This window comes from Siphateles boraxobius, unplaced genomic scaffold (assembly GCF_051911475.1).
Source record: "Siphateles boraxobius isolate OS27281-9 unplaced genomic scaffold, OSU_SipBor_1 29, whole genome shotgun sequence".
Classification (NCBI taxonomy): Eukaryota; Metazoa; Chordata; class Actinopteri; order Cypriniformes; family Leuciscidae; genus Siphateles; species Siphateles boraxobius.
This window is the reverse complement of record NW_027508908.1, coordinates 5,694,632-5,715,000: the sequence shown is the minus strand read 5'-3', so window position 1 is coordinate 5,715,000 and position 20,369 is coordinate 5,694,632. Positions and strand designations below refer to the sequence as shown.

The window sequence follows — 20,369 nt, the reverse complement described above, 5'->3', positions numbered from 1 at the left end:
CGGATCCGTGATAAGTATTGTGATCCGTCTCGCCACTAGTGTAGTTGCACTGATCACTTTGAGGGGGGGATAAATTTATCCCCACCGGGGATAAAAATAATTAAGCAGAGGCAGGGATACATTGACCAGAAAGGGGGGGAAAGTCCCACGCATTCCCCCCCGGCAAATCGCGCCCTGAGTGTAACTAACGTAAATCAAGCAAGCTAGTATGCATATTGCATAGGCCACGAAGTGTTGACGAAATAACACAGTAGCTGACCGGCGGGAATAATATGGAATTTTTTTACAGAAAACTTCTTGCACAAAATAAATTCAAGTACTTTCAAGGACCTGTATCTATGTATGTTTATTTTCAAAAACTTTCCAGGGCCTTGAAATATATTTTTCATATTCACAAACTTTCAAGGATTTCAAGGACCGATGGGAACCCTGATTAAATGTTTTATTAGTAAATGTTTTAAGTAAAAGGTGTGTGTTGCTGTGGTAGAAAGTGTGGATGCACTTAATAGCATGTCTCCGAGTGTGTTTTTCAGACCTGAAGTTCTCCTTCCCACCATCCTCCTGGGTTTTTCTTGCGAATGAGAATGAGCTGGCCTGGTGCTAGGGTGAGCTGCTCCGCACCGGTGGCTGTGTAAGGGGCGATCACCTGGGCAATCTCTGAACACAGACGAAAAACAGGTAAAAGGAGAGAAGAGCTGAAGCATTGGACCGATCTCTAATAAAATGCTGTTATGGTCTAAATTTGGTTAGAGAATTCAGTTATGAAGGCCACAAAACTGATGCTTAATTATTTATTTTTTTAAATAAAACTTGAGCACCAGCACTCACCTGGTTTCTTCCCTAAACTTCCTGCTTTCCCAGCAGATCCCAAACCCTAGAAAATAAGTTGAAAGAACGCTATGGTTGTACTGGTCTATTTGGTTTTTGACTACAGTAATAACTTTTTGAATGCAATTGTATTTACAAATAAAGTACTGCTTATACATGAATATCAGTCACATGACCTCTTACGTCATCCGCTCTTTTTCCAGTTGACTACCGCCATCTTGAGTACATGCCGAGTACTGTCTACAATACTGACGGCATTAGCTAGGAAGCAGATTTTCTCTGTTTGTTTCACTTTATACATAACCAACTTTGTTTATGTAAACCCTGTGTTTATTTGACAGTATTCGCGCAATAAGACTAGAAAGATAACTTCGTTCAGTAACCTGTCGCTGTTGTTAGACAGGCTTAGTGCGCGTGCGCATCGGGTGTACGCGCTCAGAAAAGCGCTGGTTAGAACCGCGCATCAACACGTGAAAGACTTGTTAGCACATGCAAATAATGAACTTATGTGAACTGCATTGTCCCGTTCCTTTGCGTTAACATTTGATGTGAATATACGTCGCGTTGTAGTCTATGCTGAGACGGAGGCGCCAGAACTGCAACTGATAGAATGCGCGATACTACGACATTTCTTCAAAAGCAGATGGTGGATATATTTTAATCCACGATCATAAATCGTGATATCGCCTACCCCTAAGCTAGCCAAGTAAACTCATTATCATTTACATCCACTCACCACAGACAACATGAAAACTGCACAGAGAGTTTGCACACACAAACCCCTGTTATAACATAAGAGCGAGCAGTTGCGGCCATGGTTGGGCATATCATTGAAGGATTTTGACTGAATGCGCGCAAAGTGCGCTCCCTTAATAATTCCTAAAAAGCTGACATCAGTTAATCGCGATCTCACATCTCGGTTAATATCAATTAAGCTGACTGCACAATGTATCTTTCATAATATATACACTTTGTTTGTTACAATTAGGGGATTTGTCAGCATACAGAGCTCTCAACAAAAAGTCTGTTTTGAGCATAGAGGTTTTGAGCGGTGAGGGGAGTCTATCTTAAATGCTTCTGATTGGCCTTTGCGTTGAAGAAATCAACACGTATGTCTGTGATTGGCTACATCGCTCAACGCTGCAAACGTGTTTTAAAAGGAAACTCTGGCCTGTAAATCGTTTCTATTTTGTTTTAGTTCTTGTTGCTTTTCTGCAAAAATGTATTAGTTTTTATGTTTTATTCGTAGATATTTCTAGTTTGCGGGAGTCCTGCGAATCGTTTTATTCTCCCTGCAACGCGCACACACACAGAGAGTGCATTGCCTCTCGCACTCGGCCATCAAATCTAGTCCCGCGCCGCACTCTTTTGCATTGGGAGTGCACATCTCTAGATCAAGGGCCCGGCCCGAGGATAGTGACGGGAAATATCGGCCCGCAAGTTCGGGCTCGGCCAGAGAATAAGCTCTAGTTCCTTTGCGACTGACGTATCGATCTTGCCGAATCAGGTACTCAAGATGGCGGAAGACAAGTTTTAGAATTCAGTGACGTCAGTGAGGAGACGTTGGTGACATCATCTGATATTCATGTATAAACACTTCAAATTAAAAAAATTCAAGTTCTGTTGAACATTCTAATGCAGTACCTCTGAATCTTTAGGTTTGACATAATTTGAAGGGAAGACTCCGGTCTTCCCGCCCACAGTGCCAGTCCACCAATCTCCTTCTTTCTTTGTGACCGTGATGACATCACCTTGCTGGAAGGTCAAGTCACCCTGCTCACTGCTTTCATATGTATACATGGCCACATACTCTGTGATAGACAAAATCACACAAGAGTTTTAGATACAAAATGATTAAGATGAGAGAGGAAGTTATAGATGATCCATCGAGTTGTCGCTGTATTCTGACCTTCTCCGAGATCCGTGGGTTTGTTTGGAGAGGGGCTGGGTCTCTTAACACTGGGAGGGCTGTCCGAAGAGCCAGACTCAATACTGAAACATGAGAACAACAGCATTCATACAGTATATTCAACTTTATAGTCCGGATGAAACACCTAACCAAGCATTCAACATCACAGTCTTTGGAATAAAAGACAACAGGTACTATACAATGGAGTCTGGATTAAAATAAATATAATTACAAATATCAAATATTATGAACTTCCCTTTCAATTAAACAATGACTTTTAATTAAATTCCATTTTTCTAAGGCTTTATTTTTATTAAAAAACTGGACTTTGTTTGTTGTGTTTATTGTGCTAACCTCGAAAAGTAATAAACAATATATATTACAAATATGATTTTGTTAAAAATCTATGATATTTTGCACAGATAAATTCACTGTAAACTGAAATAAACATTTTAATAGGCTAATTTAGTGAATTTAGGCATCAATATTGATTGATGAACTATCTATACAACTATAGTAATGATATAAATCGCACAGATACACACCTCATAGATTTCCGGACGGGCCCAGAGATTAGTTTGACGTAAGATTTTGGGAACCAGCCTCTCTGCCCTTGTACCTCTCCAAACCACCACATATCCTGCTGCTCCAGTACGGTGATCACGTCATTTTTGTTAAAGTTCAGGTGATTGTCTTTCTTAGCTCTCCATGGGTACAAAGCCTGTGCCTGCAGACCCTCCACTTTCTCACCCTAGAAATAAAAATCAGAGTTTTCAAAGTGAAACCAATAAAAAGATCAGTTTTTCAAAAATACTCCAGTACCTAACCATAACTACCATCTTAAAGTCCTCGTATGCTGCTTTTTTGGATATTACCTTTCAAGAAGGTAATATCTGCACAAAATAGCTGTTTGTGAAGAAGTTTAAAAGCTCAAAGTGCACACTAAATTGAGTTATTGTCTCCCAAAAGAAAGAACCGATTCTGAACTGCTGAAATTAGTTGCCAGCTTGAGTCAAGTCAAGTTTTGATTTTTGTATCTGTAGGTATTTGCTAGAATCCATAATACCGTGTATCTGAACAAAATGTCCAGGACCTCCAGCAAAAAAATAGGCCCACAACATATAAGATCCAGCAGTATATTTAACTCTAGGCATGGGTACTTTTTATCCCTGTTTGCACCAAACACATCTGGATGGTTTGCTGCCAAAAACCCTTTTTTGTTTGATCTGACCATAAAATCCGGTCCCTTTTGAAGTTCCAGTCATGTCTGAAAACTGAATATGCTGGAGTTTGTTTTTGGAGGAGCGAGGAGGATTTTTCTTGAAACCCTCCCAAACAACATGTGGTGATGTATGGGGTTTGATATATTCTTTTAGGCTTTCTGACCCCCAAGACTCTAGTAATCTCTGCAATTCTCCACCTGTGATCCTTGGAGAGCTTTTGGCCACTCACACTTTCCTCCTCACCGTCCATTAAGGCAATATAAACACACGTCCTCTTCCTAGCAGATTCGTAACATCTTTAGTTGGTTGAAACTTCTTAATTATTGCCCTGATGGTCAAAATGGGGATTTTCAATTCTTTAGCTATTTTCTTACAGCCACTTTCTATTTTGAAATGCTCAATCTTTTGATGCACATCAGAACTATATTCTTTGGTTTTACTCAGTTACTCATGATTAAGGGAATTTGGCCTTTGTGTTTCCTCATATTTAAACTCCTGTGAAACAAGAATTCATAGCAAGACAATTTCATGTTCCTAGTCACTCAGGTGTGCTGAAAAAAGGTAAATATTAATGAGAATATACTTTAGAGATATTTTACTCGTAAAGAATTCTAGCGGTTCCAATAATTGTGGCCAACGTGTTTTGTAGAAAAACGTTTGTTTCATAATGTGATTTCCCCCCGTTTCAATTATTTTACTTCAATGAAAGGTTTGATTTTTGCTAATTTTTTTAATGAAAGATCAAAAGGATAAACAATGCAGATTTTTTTTTACAGGCATTTTTGATCATATTTACCAGGGGTGCCATTAATTCTGACCACCACTGCAGGTTTGTAACAAACTTGAATAATGCCAGCCTATGGCCATAGGCTGCTGTGAACGTCTACTTTGCCCCGCCCTCAAACACTGTAGTTATAGCTGAGGCCTGGTAGAGTTTGGTTTGTGTTGTCGAGAAGACACTGTTTTCTGCGCTGTGAAAGCAACAGACTGGGCCATGTGACCAATCAGAGCAGAGGAGACTCTCTCTGAAAGGAGGGTTCAGAGATCTAATCATTTATTAACTATTTCAGACAATGATAGAAAAGAAATGTAGAATGTATATTATGCATTATATATATTATGGGAAACTAAAGTGTTTTGACCTTGGATACATTTAAACCTATTGTAGGAGAACTAAACAAAATTAGAAACCTTTAATATAGCATAATAGGAGCACTTAAACAAATGATGAATGCTATAATTCTTTTCATATGCAGCAGTAATGCAATAGCCTGAAAGAAAGAGGCCTTATACTCTTGAAAATATTGTGCAGGATCGAGCAATTTAGCATCAATACAGATTTACTCCTTAGTTGAAGTTGGTAAATTGTAAGAATTTTACTGTAAATTTCCCAATCACGCAGAGGAGCCGTATTTGAGAGGGAATCTCATATGCGTACCTGGCCGAGCACAGGTGAGGGTGAGGAACCGGAAAGCGTGGCAGGGGTGAAAGCAGAACGCTGTCTGATCTGTCCCCCACTGGGCACTGACAGGGACGGCTGAGTGGGCTGTGTTGGCCATGCATCCCATCCATCACTGTCCTGCTTCTCCCCAGCAGAATTAGATGGCCATCTAAAGTCACATGAGCACAGAATAAAAATGGATGCAGACAAAACTCAGGCATATTTAAATGACAATATTCTGCCTGAACTGAGAAAATGGAATCTGTAAATATCCTCACGAACAAACTACTTACGTAGTGCTGAAATCTGCCCAGTTACTGGATGTTGAGGAAGAGGTGGGGCATGGAGGGGGAGGGGCTGAGGAGGGCGGGCCTATCGATGCAGGCTCTGTGGAGACTGGCTGTATGGGTGTGGTTGTGGTCGATGAAGAAGCGGATGATATATGAGAACCCAATTTAGGGGTGGAACTAGAAGCAGCACTAGTCCTCAAACTAAGAGGAACTTCAGATTCTGGAATCTTCTCTGCATAATTGGCAGGGAACCAGCCAGTCTTCCCTTTAATCTCTCCTCCTAACCATCCAGGTTCACCTGTCTGAGACTCATCCACCTGAAAAGAGAAAGCAAATGAGAGACACAGAATCAGGATGTGAAAGGACACAAAACAATCTAAAATAACTGAGTGATGAAAAATCACAGGGAACCACAGGATCTTCATTGTGATATGCATCAGAGATCTGAATACAAACACAAGAATCAGAATACAAAGTGACTGTATGTAATAACAAAATAAAGGACTCATGTTGATTGAATACAGGAAATTGTATTGCCTTTCTGAGTGAGCTTATGCCATATATAGCAAAGCCTCTGAAATCTTGCAAATGACTCAACAACAGACACACACATATTATGATCTCTGTACACAGGGTGTGTTTTAGCCCAGTGACAGATGAACAATACAGAAAATCATCAAAGACAAAGACAAACTAGAAACAAATAAAAGTGCACGAGGAGCAGAAAACCTCGACTTACCCACTCTCCCTTCACCTTCAGGCAGAGTGAGCAAAGGGAGGACAGAGGCAGGGTCAGAGGTCAATAAATGTGCACACTAACTGCACACGTGCATTCTCTCTTTCAGATGAAGAAACAAATCGCACACTCTCTGACAAGCACACATCAGAACATAAACACACACACACACACACTCTAGGACTGAAACTAATCCTCAGATTTCCCAAGAATGTTATTGATAAGATTTTTCTATTCTTAATTACTGTAAAATAATATAATATTTGTATTAATTGTTGTTTTAAATCATCTATGTACACTACCATTCAAAAGTTTGTGGTTGGCAAGATTTTTTTGTTTTTTAAAGACTCTTTTGCTCACCAAGACAGCATTTATGTCATCAAAATACAGTAAAAACAGCAATATTGTGAAACATTACAATTTAAAATAACTGTTTTCAATTAGAATACATTTTAAAATGTAACTAATGGCAAAGTCATCACATGATCCTTTCGAAATCATTCTAATAAGTTGATTTGCAGCTCAAGAAACATTTCTTCTTATTATTATTATTGTTGAAATTATGCTGTTATGCTGATTACTATTTTTGTGGAAACCGTAATAATTTAAATAGAAATCTTTCATAACCATATAAATGTTTTTACTGTCACTTTTGATCAATTTAATGGTTCCTTGCTGATAAGTATTAATTTCTTTAAAAAACGAGTCTTACTAACCCCAACTTTTAAAAGATAGTGTATGTCTATCAGAATAATTAAATAATTGAAATGAAATTTTACGAGTAGAATAATAACTAGTTGAAACCTTAATACACATTTTGGTATTAAAAAAGTGTGAATACACTTTCTAACAGTTGGCTTACCATCACTATGTCTCCAGGAATGATGGTGATCTCATCGTGGCTGCGGGCCTCAAAGGGATACAGTGCTCTATAGAAGACCACCTTTACCTTCTCCTGACTAAAACCAGACACTGGGATCTTATCTATAACACAAAAACATGAGTTAAGTCGATTTATGCCTTTTAGGGTAAGCTTAAAACATCTCGATATTGATAAATAAATAAAAAACAGCTGCAAAACTAATCCAATTTATGTCTGGTTCTACAATCCTCTTTTTCCTCACCTGTCATAGACCAGGGGGAATGAGCCTGTAGTTTTCCCGGTATCGGATGCTGTGTGAAGAGTTTGGTGAGGTTCTCCTGAATTTCACCTCTGCTGTGGTTCTCCTCTTCACTCACTCGGCTCATCCAGGCCTGAGTCACAGGAGGAGTGGGAGCTTTACCCAGCCCATCGTCTCTCCATGCTGGAGACACACCATCATCTGCCCCCGACAACCTGGAGGAAAGTAAGAGACAAAAGGAATGCCTGTTAAAAAAGTTAAAGTGAAGTTTTTCCCGCAAAGAATAGCCATAGAAGAACATAAAAATACCTAGACTCTTGTAATTCTGTGGACTTCCTGTCATGGGACGGCTGGGTGATGTCAGCCTCCAGCTCCTTTTGTTTCTGCCTCTGTTGTTTGTTGTGGATTTCTCTCAGCTCCTGCAATGCATGATGGGATATTGGAGGACAGGTAAGGGGGAATATAGGGGGCAACGGGGCTCTGTTTGCACTCTCTCACATTCAGACACACTCAACACGTTCACAACTGCGCCCTGCAAGTGCTGTGTGGACAATCTGTCTCAGTCACATAGACTTTATTTTTTATTTCTGACCATCTTACTAAAGTATTGATGTCAAAAGTGTCAACAGTCTATTCCAATCTATTCAAAACATCCGGCCATCTCTGAGCTTTTTAAATATTTAAAAAAGGAAACAAAAAATAGCATATACAATGTGTGTGCTTGAATGTATTATGTAAATGTTTATAATGTTAATAAATGGCAAATGACCCACTGATGTAAAAACTGACTAATATTTAAAGATTGCATGCATAAATCGTACACTTGCATGGCACATGGTGCAAACTGCATAGCGATTGCGTTCATGATGGCAGGCTGCAATGCCTGCTTGATAACTTCACATGAACCACTGGAGTCACAAGAGAGGAAACATGGAAATCTCAAGAAAAGAGGACTAATTCAGCAGACCAATGGAAACACTGCAGCTTATGTAATGCCATACCATTCCAACAATAAGCAAGATCTTTAGAACACCATCAGGATACGGTTGAGTCAGATATTATATATGTGTATGTATGTCTATATATATATATATATATATAAAAATATTGAAAATATATATATAAAGATTCAAATGACAGATCTATGGATAGCATATACTTTTATGCTCTGGGATCTCTTAAGTTACATTTCTGCTCAAGATTTAATGTTACATAAGCACAATTTACATAAATAAGAGCTATTATAGAAAGATCACTGCAAGCGGTTTGGTAATAGACAGACTCTAGAAAAACAGAGAGAGTTAGCCATTCGAGTGCAAAACATATACACGCACCAAAGCAGAGCCAACGGATGTGAGTGTTTAGATTTCATGAACCAGACGTGCAATTTCTAATGCATTTGTAAATTCACACTGAAGTTTGCTTCTGCAAACAAGTTAATACTATAAAATACACTATTCATTTTTTAAATGTATTTTTTCCTGGGCAAGTCTATATAGCATATTCCTGATCACACCAAGACCAATGTAACTAAATTATAAAAATTATAATAATAATAATAATAATAATAATAATATGTAAAAAAATGTATCAAAAATAAATAAATATTTGCATTAAAGACTTTTATATTATGTCAATTTCTGAGGAATGTTTGAATTCCAGAATGAATTGTTCAGTATCCAACTTAATAAATAAATGTTTTTTTTTTCACTAGCTAGTGGGGGAAACAACAACAACAACAACAAAACAGAACACTGGAAAACAACATGTCTCAAATTTGGTGCAAAGGAGTTCCTGAGAATGCACCGTTTTACTTTACAGCTAGTTACTCTATTTTGAAAATGTTTTGGCCACAATTTTGGAAACCTCAAAATTATGTTCTCCTTAAATGACTAGAATTGTAAAATCACATTAAAATGCATGTAATAGCTGCTAAGCTTTTTAAGTAAAGACTTCAAAGAATGTATCCCCAAAAAATGTTAAAGTCCAGGTTCATGCACAAGGTTGATTTTGGAATTAACTGACACACATGGCTTAGAAAAAAAGTAGCAAGATCAAACGTAGGCGTTAATTACGCTGATCTAAAGACCAGCCTCAGATCAGTGTGCAAAAAGGAATAGCTTTCTACCGATACGTGAAGGTTTAGAATAGCTACAACGCTGCCTTTGATGGGCTTCTCAAAGGGAGCTGGAGGAGGTGCAGTGAGACACACGAGCAGGGGACACGGTGTAGGGAGAAATAAAAGGTCAGGGGGGAGGGGGAGGGATGACCTGGAAGTAGAAGTGTATATGCTTCAAACAGGCCATCAGTGCTGCGAGACAGTCCAACAGCACCTCGTCCACAGAGCTCCCTGACTGCAAGAGACACAGAGCCACCCATACGGTCACACCACCATCATCATCATTGTTATCATCATCAGTGTTTGCACTCTGTACTAATGTGTACTCAGCTCTACTCAATGCAGAGCTTCTTAAAGTTAATAATCATTTTAAGTATAGAGCGTAAGACAAACGGACTAGACAACATATTAACCAAAGCAGAGCGACGAAGCCTATTGCTCTGTTAATTAGTGCAAGCTACAGGCTTGGGGATAACAATTCTCCAAACTGATTATTTCAGGAATATTATAGATCAGGGCTCGACAATAAAGATAGACCCATGTTACAGGGTCAGTATGAAAGACTTGAGTACGATCAAGCGGAAGATGCACAAAAAACAGCGAGATGCGATACAATGACCAAAGAGTTCTGTCTAGTGTATGTCCGAACCAAAAAACAAGAGCACATCCTACATATACACACCCTTAAACTCTGCTGTTAACATGACAACTTGCACACATCTTCTTTTCTATTCCCACCAGAATTTTTTTTGGTGTGATTTACGTATACTAAACCATCTGCGTTCATGTAAATACTGCAACTTTGTGTGCATTTGACCATTGAAGCGTGTGCTGTTTAATTGCTGTTAAATGGGTAATTATGCTGTATAGCAAAAAATGCAACATTTTGATTTTACATTGTGTTCCATGATCGTCGAACCGCAAAAAAATTGGAGGGACTGGTTTTCCAATGGTTCGTTACAGGACTCAAAACAGAGTCCATGATACATTTCCTGCGACTGTTATTTTTTGTTAACACATTATTATAAGTAAACACTTATTTATTCCTTTTTTAAGGGATTATTTTATATATTCATTGTTATATAGTAGTAATTATTATAAGGTGTTTTTTGTATTATTTTAAGTATTTTAGTCATCTATAATGAAGATGCGACTGGGGCAAAATCTGAGCAGATAAAATATCCTTATAGTTGAGCCCTGTTGCTGGCTTAGTAAAGGGAAGTAGTCAAGACAAGACACAACTGGAAGTTGTGACAAGGTTAACGGCATTTTCAGGTTGTCTACCTGTCGCCCACTCTCCTCTTCAATTAGTAGCTCCGACTGAAGGTTCTCCATCCTGGCAGCGTGGGTCTGATAGAACAGCCCCAAGGACTGTCCCAGCACGAAGGATAAAGCGGAACAAGCCAGAACAAAGAGGGCCAGCCAAGTCGTATAAACACGGAGGAGGGGGGAGTTGAGAGGGATTCGGCCAGGATGGATGGAGGACGATAGGGAAGACGAGGGACGGGGTGACAGAGTGAGCAGCAGGCAGATACAGTGAGGATCAAGAGATTGTGTGATGTTGTGAAAATGCTTCTACTTTCTCTCTCACACTCTCTCTTTGTCTCATTCTGAATGAAGGCACATTAAGGCAAAATTAAGTGTGTTGGTGTTCTGTTGGTTTTATCATATACATTGTATGTAAGTTTGGGTGGAATGTCAACGAGATCTCATTATGCACTCTCTCTTACTTCCTCTATCATTTGTACAGACACACACAAGGTCCAAAGGTAACAAATTGCCTCTCCAGGGGAGTGGCTTTTCCCCCCAATATTTTTCTTACGTGCCATGAAACAGCTGTTTGCATTTTTAATAAATAAATAAATAAATAAATAAATAAATATATATATACACACCACCATTCAAAAGTTTGGGGTCAGTAAGATAAAAAAAAAATGTTTTATATCTTTATCCTTCAAAGTAAAGTAAAGATACAGTAAAGACATTTATAATGTTACTGAAGATTTCTATTTTATTCTATTATATGCTTTTGAACTTTCTATTCAACAATGAATCCTGGGAAAAAATATATCATGGTTTCAACAAAATGTTAAGCTTTGCGTCACAGGAATAAATCAGTTTAAAATAGAAAACATTTTTTTTTAAATTGTAATCATATTTAACAATATTACTGTTTTTACTGTAGTTTTGATTAAATAAATGCAGCATTGCTAAGCATAAGAGAATAAATGTTTCAATGGCATTTAAACATCGTATACCCCCAAACTTTTGAATGGTGGCAATTATATATAGGTTTCTATAAACACTATAAACAAGTATTATGTCACAGCTCTAATAAGCTGGTGAATGAATACAATTGAGTAACTCTCCAAAGACAATTTTTACTTGGATTTTGCACAAATGTTAATTTTGCACCCTGTACACACACACAATGCAAAATATAAAAGTATTGAACTTCTAGGACTGACTGTCTGTATGTGTTTTTGTGTGTTTAGGTATTTCAGGGCTTCAGTACCTTCAGCTGTGTGTTGAAGGCATCTATCTCCAATAGTTTGGAACGTGTCTCCTTCTCCACAGCGTCCAGCTGTTCTCTAAGCTGCTGTTTGGTGGATTCCTTCATATCAATTGCCCTCTGAAGACTGGACAGAGAGTCCCCTACAAAGTAGAAATAAACAGACAACTATTAAAGAACATTTCTGAGATATTAACATCCTCATGAACCATTCTGCAAAAAAAAGGAAAAGCTTTATTCTTCACTTTGTTACACTGATGTAAACAAAAGGAAGTTTTAACCATCAATATACAATCACCAAAAAAAGCTCAATGTGCAAAATAAATGGTAATATTGTTCTAATAATGCATAATTCACCAATCTGATTACGTAGTTAATAAGATCAGGACTGTTTTCATACCTCTGTGACCTAAGATGCTGTTTTTGTGTTCAATGAACAACTGTAGTTTGTAAACTTGTTCTGCAGTGCCAGATGTGACCAGCCAGCAACTACTTTACAGATTACAGTGATTACAGTACATTGTTTTCTTAAATGTTGCTAAAGCTTTATGTGGGCGTGGACTTTGAACAAACAGTGCCCAAAGAAACATAAGGTCACATGTTTGGGTCCAAACAGTGCATCTGTGCCATCAGCACAAAAACCACAACAAGTACTAATGGCAGCTGTTTACCACGTTAACTAGGTAGCAACTCAGGACGAGCAGATACCAGCTTTACTTTTTAATTCAACATGTTTTTGTCACTTTAGACCATGTATACTTTACAAACACACAACGACCCAAGCATTTGTATGCTATTGCTGTATTTTGAAGAGATGCAAATATAAAGCACTTTACTCAAAGAAAGACATACTAGCAAGTGTGACAGTAGGAGAAAAGCAGCAAAGTATGCTTAAGTTAGGCTGAATTGATTGGTTCACAGAAGTTCACAGTCTGGAATACACTTTCACTCCAACTAAATTCCGACGTCAATTGGATTCGGGATTGCACCAAAAAGACTAGTCTAGAGTTTTGGATCTTTAAAGCAGTGTTGAAGAAAATGTCCTTACTGTGCAGACTGTTCTGCTGAACCTGCTTCAGCTGGTCATTTAGACACTGTTTATCAGGAATCAACCGACTCAACCACTGCTGAGACTCCTGATGGATACAAAAGAGAGAGAAATCACAAAATATTCCGATTACTTTGAAAGACTTGTGTACAATGCAACTTAAAACTAATATCTTGTGTATACATATACATAAAAAAAGAAGATAACTAGCCTAAAGTTCTTGTCTGCTTATGAGGGGTTTAAATTCCCTCTTCTATTCCACACACTCACCCAAACTGGAGAGGAGAGACCTTTTCAAATAGAGTGAATGCTGAAAGGACGCTGATGATGCTTTTGAATGAAGCCAAAGAAGGGAGAGATGAGGAAAGAGAGAAAAGAGAGAAAAGGGAAGAAGTGCACACCTGCAGCTGCTGTTGCAGGCTGGTGATCTCTGCAATGCGGAGCTCTCGCGTCTTATTGGTGCTCTCGATCTCGTGTCTCTGAGCCGAGAGACGGAAACGAATGTCCTGCAGTTTACCATCCAACTGAGACTTCTTATCATTCTAGATAAGAGCCAAAAAGAACACCACAAGTCAATCTATTAAACTCACATTAAGCCCCTCAAATAGATTACAACTCCGTTTGGTGCCACTAACGGTACAGCAATCACAAATGACAACTTTAAAAAAGATTTTTTAACTGCTTTATCAATGTGTGGACATCTGATATATGACCAAGCTTGCATATTTAAATCCGTTAAAACAGTGAAGTGTAGTGAAGTATAGTGTACCAGAGCCTCCAGTTCAAACTCGAGTGTTTTCTTGCGTGCTTTGAGCAGGACGATGTTCTCCTGTTCTCGGTTTCTCTGGGTGAGCAGCTCCTGTCTGCGCGATCTCTCCCACTCTAACTGCCGCTGACGCTCCAGCTCCCGCTTAGCAGCCTTTGCAAACAAAACACACTTAAAAGGTTTACAAATGCTGTTGATAGTGCTAAACATGCACTGAATTTTTTGAACGCACCTCTCTTCTCTCGATCTCCTTGCGTCTCTCCTCCTCCCTCTGTCGCTCCTGCTCTCTCTGTCTCTCAAGTTGTTTGTCCAGCTCCTGCTGCCTGCGTCTCTCATGCTCCATTCGTTCTCTTTCCTTCCTTTCTTGCTCCTCTTTCTCCAGCGCTGCCAGTCGCTCCTGCTCTTTTCTCTGCAGCTCAAGCAATGCCTGCCGACGTTTCTCCAGCTCCAGGTTCCCACGCTCAAAGTTCTCTCGTTTCTTATCCTCAAATGTGACTGCGGGGAGGAATGGAGAATTTTAAGATATTTACATACAACATTTAAATGTTTCAAAAGACTTGTAGAAATCTTTGACCCCCATTTTACACCTTGCATTAACATATGTAAATAGTATTAGGATTGGGATCACCGAAACCAGTTTCAGAGGTGGTCATGATAGCTTCTGACCACATTCACTGAAAATGAATACATGCCAATGCAGTTTTGTTAACCATAAACAACTATGCAAGTTATATGTAAAAGGTTGCACTACACATAAAAGATTAACTCTCACTTTGACAGGTTGGGTTGTAAATTTTCCGTCATGCTCTACTTTTAGTATGTCTTCTGATCTGGTCAAATAAAAGAACAATATCTCATGAATTATTCCACTGGACTATACCTGGAATTTCTTCTCCCTAGATCAGGGGTCACCAATCTCGGTCCTGGAGGGCCGATATCCTGCAGGGTTTAGCTCCAACCAGGTCCAACACACCTGCCTGAAAGTTTCTATTATGCCTAGTGAGATTTTGATTAGCTGGTTCAGGTGTGTTTAATTGGGGTTGGAGCTAAACTCTGCAGGACAGCGGCCCTCCAGGACCGAGATTGGTGACCCATGCCCTAGATCCTCAATCACATCTCTATCAGGGTGCCTTTATTTAGAGAAAGTAACTTTAAAACTTCTTTCACCCATTTTCTTGACTTCTATTGCCCATTAGCATCACTTTCAGTGATACTGTTTGTAATGTAGGTCAAAGTAAGCCAGAAACCTGATATTTTATCAGCCAAAATGAGGGAAAGCACTCTAAATTATCCATCAATATTTTTAAGATCTTTTAATGGTGGAAAATTTACAATTAACAAAACCTCTGTGCCGTTTTCCTTTTTTGTCTCGAAAAGTGGTATCAGATCTCACAACACATTCCGTTGGAAGGTGTTAATGCAATTTAAAGAGCTAAATCCAGTTAGAGACTACCCAGATACAACATGCATCAATACAAGAAAAAGGGGTGGGTGGGGGGTGGCTTGTCTATACGTGTGACCTGAGACAATGTGCAGTGAGACAAATCTCACTGACAAATAGTTTATCAGTGAGCGAGACGAGTTTCGTTTTGAAAACTGGTCAGTATTTACTCTTATCCCCTGACCTGGAAGTTTTTTATCTGCCTCTTTCTCCTCCTCCTCAGGCTCATCCTGGGATCGTAGGTCTGTCGAATGGATACTGGTCAAAGACACACCGCTACCAGAACGCACTCTCCTACACAAACAGGAAGGATATCAAAAACATTTACATTTAGAACATTCAATGAAACCTGACCTCTAAATGTAACAATTTATGTAACTATTAACTTTCAAATAAATTAGCAGCTATTTTTCAACAAAAATTGAAGCTGATAAACGGACTACTAAACCTTTGAATAAAACGATAAGTGAAAATGTGAAGTTATAGATTTGTGTCGTCAGTTGAAGTCTCTCACCTGAATGTCGGAGGTATGAGGTCAGGGGTCAGTAAAGGGGGGAGAGGCAGACCAGACATGGCCATGTCAATCAAGTGCATGGCCAGAATAAACTCTTCTGCAGTCAACTTCCCATCCTGATCTATATCTGACAGATTCCTATACAGAGAAACAAGTAGATGTTATATGGAGTCAAAACAGCAATTTAATCTTTCCTGTCCACATGTGACCAGATCACCAGAGACGGATGTTAACATCAATGTAAATAGGGCCCTAGGCGATACAAAGATCCCAAGAACAGCATGTTAAAATAAATCAGATGTATTCATAACGATAACCAGACACCAATTCTTATGTTTACACTGATCCACATTTCAGAACTCTGAGCTTTGTTTGAGTTTTAAATGCGAGACGGAGACACAATATGAAAAATGTGTTGGATCCGTACCATATGGTGGCCAGCTGAGCCTGTGGTAGACTGGACTGCATTAGAATAGTTCTGGCTTGTGGACCTGAGGCAGAAGAGGAAGAGAGAGAGGAAGAAAGAGAGAGAGAGAGAGAGAGAGAGAGAGAGAGAGAGAGAGAGAGAGAGAGAGAGAGAGAGAGAGAGAGAGAGAGAGGAAACAGAAGTGAAAGAGTTGAGCAAGTTGAGTCAGCAGCCTTTGTTTGCTTTAAGCTGTACTAAGTAATCACTGAGACACATCACAAGAGCTTTGAGCTCGTCAAATACATTGACTTAAGTAGATTATTATATTTTCTAAAGAAAATATGGACAAAACAGAAGATTTATTTGGAAATAGAATTCAAATAGAAGCAAGTTTAAAAATGACAAACTATAATAACATTGTTAAATATACAGCAATGTAGCGTATAAATTTGATATATAAATAAGATGTGGGCAAGGCTACTCTGGTAACAAAGCTGTCTTGATGCCAAAAACCTTCATAGAAGGAGCAAGTTTTCGTGTATACAACTGTGACAATAAGCACTTATCAGGATCAACTAAATGCTGGATAATCAAAAGCATGTGAAGAATGTGTAGTTCACAGAGAGAGAGGCTCTTTAAAATATGTCCAACAGTTTTACACGCCAGTCTGTTATTGTAAGGGACATCAACGTTACATTTTTACGCTTCTAAACATGACGCTTAAGAAAACGAACTATGATTGGATGCTTAACATGTCAGTCAGATGGCCTCTGGGCAGTCCTTGGCCAATGAAAGTTGCAATGGAGTCTATCAGTCTGAAGATCTGGCTACAAGAGCCAAACAACAAAAGTGTTCAATTGCCTAATGCTTGTCATGTGTCTTTCTTTGTGTGACCATACCTGTGAGATAGCCACTCATCATTTTGTCATGACTGTTGAAGAGTTGGCGGTACTTGAGCCGAGAGGACTGAGGCACGGCCCAGTCAGTGGGCGGAGGAACTGCTGGAGCACTAGAGAGACAATGTTTGTGTTAACGTCTATGAAATTTCTGCAAATACAGTGTAAGTGTGTGTGTGTGTGTGTGTGTGTGTGTGTGTGTGTGTGTGTGTGTGTGTGTACCTGGGTGCCTCTACAGACTGGACCTTCTGTAGCTTAATACTGGAACGATTGAACGAAGAGGTTTTGTTGAGTGCAGCAGCTGAGAGAAAGAGAAACACCCATAAATTTTTCAGCAAAAGAAGATAAACTGCATGAGCTGGTCTGGGTAGTGCGAGTGTGTATTTACATTACCTGGATGTGTGAATCCACTAATGGGTTGTATTATAGCGGGTGCTCCGTTGGCAAGGGATGGAAGGGGTGGTGTCACCGATGCTACCAGTGGAGGAGACACGCCTACTCCTGGCACTCCTGGAGGCAGAGGGGGCAGGGACACTGCTGGCAGGCCTGGCATGGCACCCATACTGGGCATCCCTGCAGATGGTAACCAAAGACATAATTGAATAATAATTGATGACATTTTTTATAGAAATAAATAGTGGGACAAACAACATATGCTAATAATGTTGATGTACTGCTAAATTAATTTACTTATAACATTCAATGAGCGACTCTAATTCTTTGAGTGACTGAACCAGGATCCAAGACATCGCCCAGAACAAGGGGTCTGCCATTAGCAGAGAGGTCTTGTCTAATGTAGACATAGACCAGTGGTCAGTTGCATAAACTGCTTAGACAAGTGTAAAAAGTTAGTCATCTAAATTGTTTCTTCAAGACTGGTCCTAACTTTTAAAAGTCAGTTACATAAAAAGGTATATTTGTCTAATTAATGAATTAATTGTAATGGCGCTTTTCCAATACCAGTACCAGCTCAACTCGACTCGACTCGGCTCGCTTTTTGCTCCATTTTCCATTGCAGATAGTACCTGCCCAATAGTACCTGGTCGTCATAGCGACGCCGCAGGAAACTGCCGTGATGTAATTTTCAATGCGACACACACCTGCTATCCACACACAGGACAATGGAGGAAATTGAGTGTCTGTTTTTGATCCTCGGGATGTGGCTGTTTCTCACACGGCGTATCCATCCGAGTTGCCATGGGTAAAGTTATATCTATTTAAAAATCACGCAATCTCTGGCCAAATTATTTAAAAATGGCGGGGTTATTCAGGATACTCCGTCTGGTGCATGCAATGATGACGCAGTTAATAGTGACGATTCTCTCTGACCAATCAGCCAGCAGTCTGCCGTGTTTATACGTCACATTTTAGTATCGCCTCAGCTCGGTCAGAACCTCGCCGGAGGTGAAACGAAATAAAGTACCCGAAAGCAGGTACAGGTAAAACTTTTCAGAGTGGAAAACCAAACAAAGGCGAGCTGGTACTGTGTAGTGGAAAAGGGCCATAAGACTGATTACCACTTTGTTAACTGCTCGTAGGTCAAACTAGTTCTTAAGACACCGTCTTTACATAGTGGCTACGTTTTTGCAACTGACCCCAAGGCTGGGTAACTTTGGCCCTCGAGATCCACTTTTCTGCAGAGTTAAGCTGACTCTGATCAAACTCAACTGTCTGTAGCTTTCTAGTAACCCTGAAGACCTTGCTTAGCTTGTTCAGGTGTGTTTGATTAGGGGTGAAGCAAAACTCTGTAGGAAAGTGGACCTTTAGGGCCAGAGTTGATCTAGACTAAAAGTTTGCATTTAGCATTCAGTCTTTTCTAATATAGACCTAGTCTACACAATGATGTCTAATCTAAATCAGTGGTTCGCAACAGAATTAATGTATATATAATTATGTATCATTTCTTTTCACCCTCTCATTAACTATTGTTTTTCTTGAAGAACATACAGAATGAGAGTTAAATTAAATGTAATATTTAAATGTAATATATCAACACTTCCACTTTCAGCAGAATAACAGTAGAAATATCTTATTGGATGTGGAAGGCCTTTGAATATTTGTGTTGGACAATGGGTGGGCCCTTCGAGTCAAAAAGGTTGAGAACCACTGATAATAAATGGTCTTGAACTAGATTTGATATGTCCCAATGATATGTGTTTTCAAGCCATCAGAATGAGAGTGTTTTTACCAAATGGTATGGAGATGGGCTGCTGCTTCATGGAGGGGGGCAATGAAGGAGGGAGGGGGTGACCCTGCAGCTTCAATTTAATCAGCTTCATTGCGATGGAAAATTCAAGCATGTCCATCTTCCCATCATTGTTCATGTCGGCCAGAGCCCTGTGAAACATTAGGGTGATGTGTTACATTTTATGATGTTTAGCCCATCTTTATTGCATAATTTTGAAATAGTCTCATGTGTGTTATCCTGGTGTTTTGTTTTTGTGTGTATGGCCCTGTGCACCATCTATATATACGAGTAGGAGTACTTTGCTACCAAGTTGGTACTGAAATTTTAATTTCACGATAATGTGACGATACCAGCCTTTCTGAAGCAATGGTAGTACTGAGTAATGGGTACATTCGGTACCCACTGATACGAGGCTGTTTTCAAAGCCTCCCGTCAGTATGTGTAAGCGCTCTGTGATGAGTATCAAAGGTTTCCATTTGATCGTTGTAGCCAATCACATACACATCTGTTGAGCACGTGAATGCAATGGCCAATCACAGAGTTTTAAGAAAGAATCCGCTCAACACCTCTCAAAACACCAGAATTTTTGTTCACCGCACCCATGATTGACAGCTTCAGTGATCAAAAAAAGAGGCATAAACAATTTCAATAAAAGTTTTGTTTTTCATGCTGCTCAGTACACTGCAGTTTCTGGATTTACAACTGTATATAAATGACCGATTGCATCCGAAACCGCAATGATTGACAGTGATATAACCACAGCAATAGACAGGATAAAACAATCTTAATACTTTGTCAAAATAGATGTGCATTAAATCTAAGGGTGTTAATGCAAACTAACAGACCTGCAAATAAATTTGTAAAATAGTTCCAACTATGGTACCAAAATTGGTACAGAGAACCATGAAATTCTTCTGGTAAAGGTACCAAT

At 39.3% G+C, this 20,369-nt stretch overlaps 1 protein-coding gene across 10 annotated transcripts in view; it reads right to left on the bottom strand.

Moving 5' to 3' along the window:
• The window catches only part of itsn1 (intersectin 1 (SH3 domain protein)), a 54,506-nt gene that overhangs the window by 17,611 nt on the left and 16,526 nt on the right, over window positions 1-20,369 (bottom strand). For 4 of the 10 annotated variants that reach the window (XM_077246233.1, XM_077246235.1, XM_077246237.1 and 1 more), the window contains exons 5-26: window positions 19,439-19,587; window positions 17,644-17,823; window positions 17,473-17,551; window positions 17,254-17,363; window positions 16,376-16,439; window positions 15,949-16,086; window positions 15,619-15,728; window positions 14,226-14,488; window positions 13,997-14,146; window positions 13,629-13,769; window positions 13,228-13,315; window positions 12,183-12,322; window positions 7,858-7,967; window positions 7,552-7,763; window positions 7,290-7,411; window positions 5,695-6,008; window positions 5,399-5,570; window positions 3,283-3,488; window positions 2,738-2,820; window positions 2,473-2,639; window positions 829-874; window positions 536-657 (exon numbers count right to left, since the gene is read on the bottom strand). In XM_077246233.1, coding sequence (XP_077102348.1) covers window positions 536-657; window positions 829-874; window positions 2,473-2,639; window positions 2,738-2,820; window positions 3,283-3,488; window positions 5,399-5,570; window positions 5,695-6,008; window positions 7,290-7,411; window positions 7,552-7,763; window positions 7,858-7,967; window positions 12,183-12,322; window positions 13,228-13,315; window positions 13,629-13,769; window positions 13,997-14,146; window positions 14,226-14,488; window positions 15,619-15,728; window positions 15,949-16,086; window positions 16,376-16,439; window positions 17,254-17,363; window positions 17,473-17,551; window positions 17,644-17,823; window positions 19,439-19,587 — 3,166 coding nt within the window. Of the gene's footprint in view, window positions 1-535; window positions 658-828; window positions 875-2,472; window positions 2,640-2,737; window positions 2,821-3,282; window positions 3,489-5,398; window positions 5,571-5,694; window positions 6,009-6,430; window positions 6,446-7,289; window positions 7,412-7,551; window positions 7,764-7,857; window positions 7,968-9,818; window positions 9,903-10,951; window positions 11,039-12,182; window positions 12,323-13,227; window positions 13,316-13,628; window positions 13,770-13,996; window positions 14,147-14,225; window positions 14,489-15,618; window positions 15,729-15,948; window positions 16,087-16,375; window positions 16,440-17,253; window positions 17,364-17,472; window positions 17,552-17,643; window positions 17,824-19,438; window positions 19,588-20,369 lie in introns of all 10 variants that reach the window. The other 6 variants (XM_077246227.1, XM_077246228.1, XM_077246229.1 and 3 more) reach the window with 5 other exon arrangements.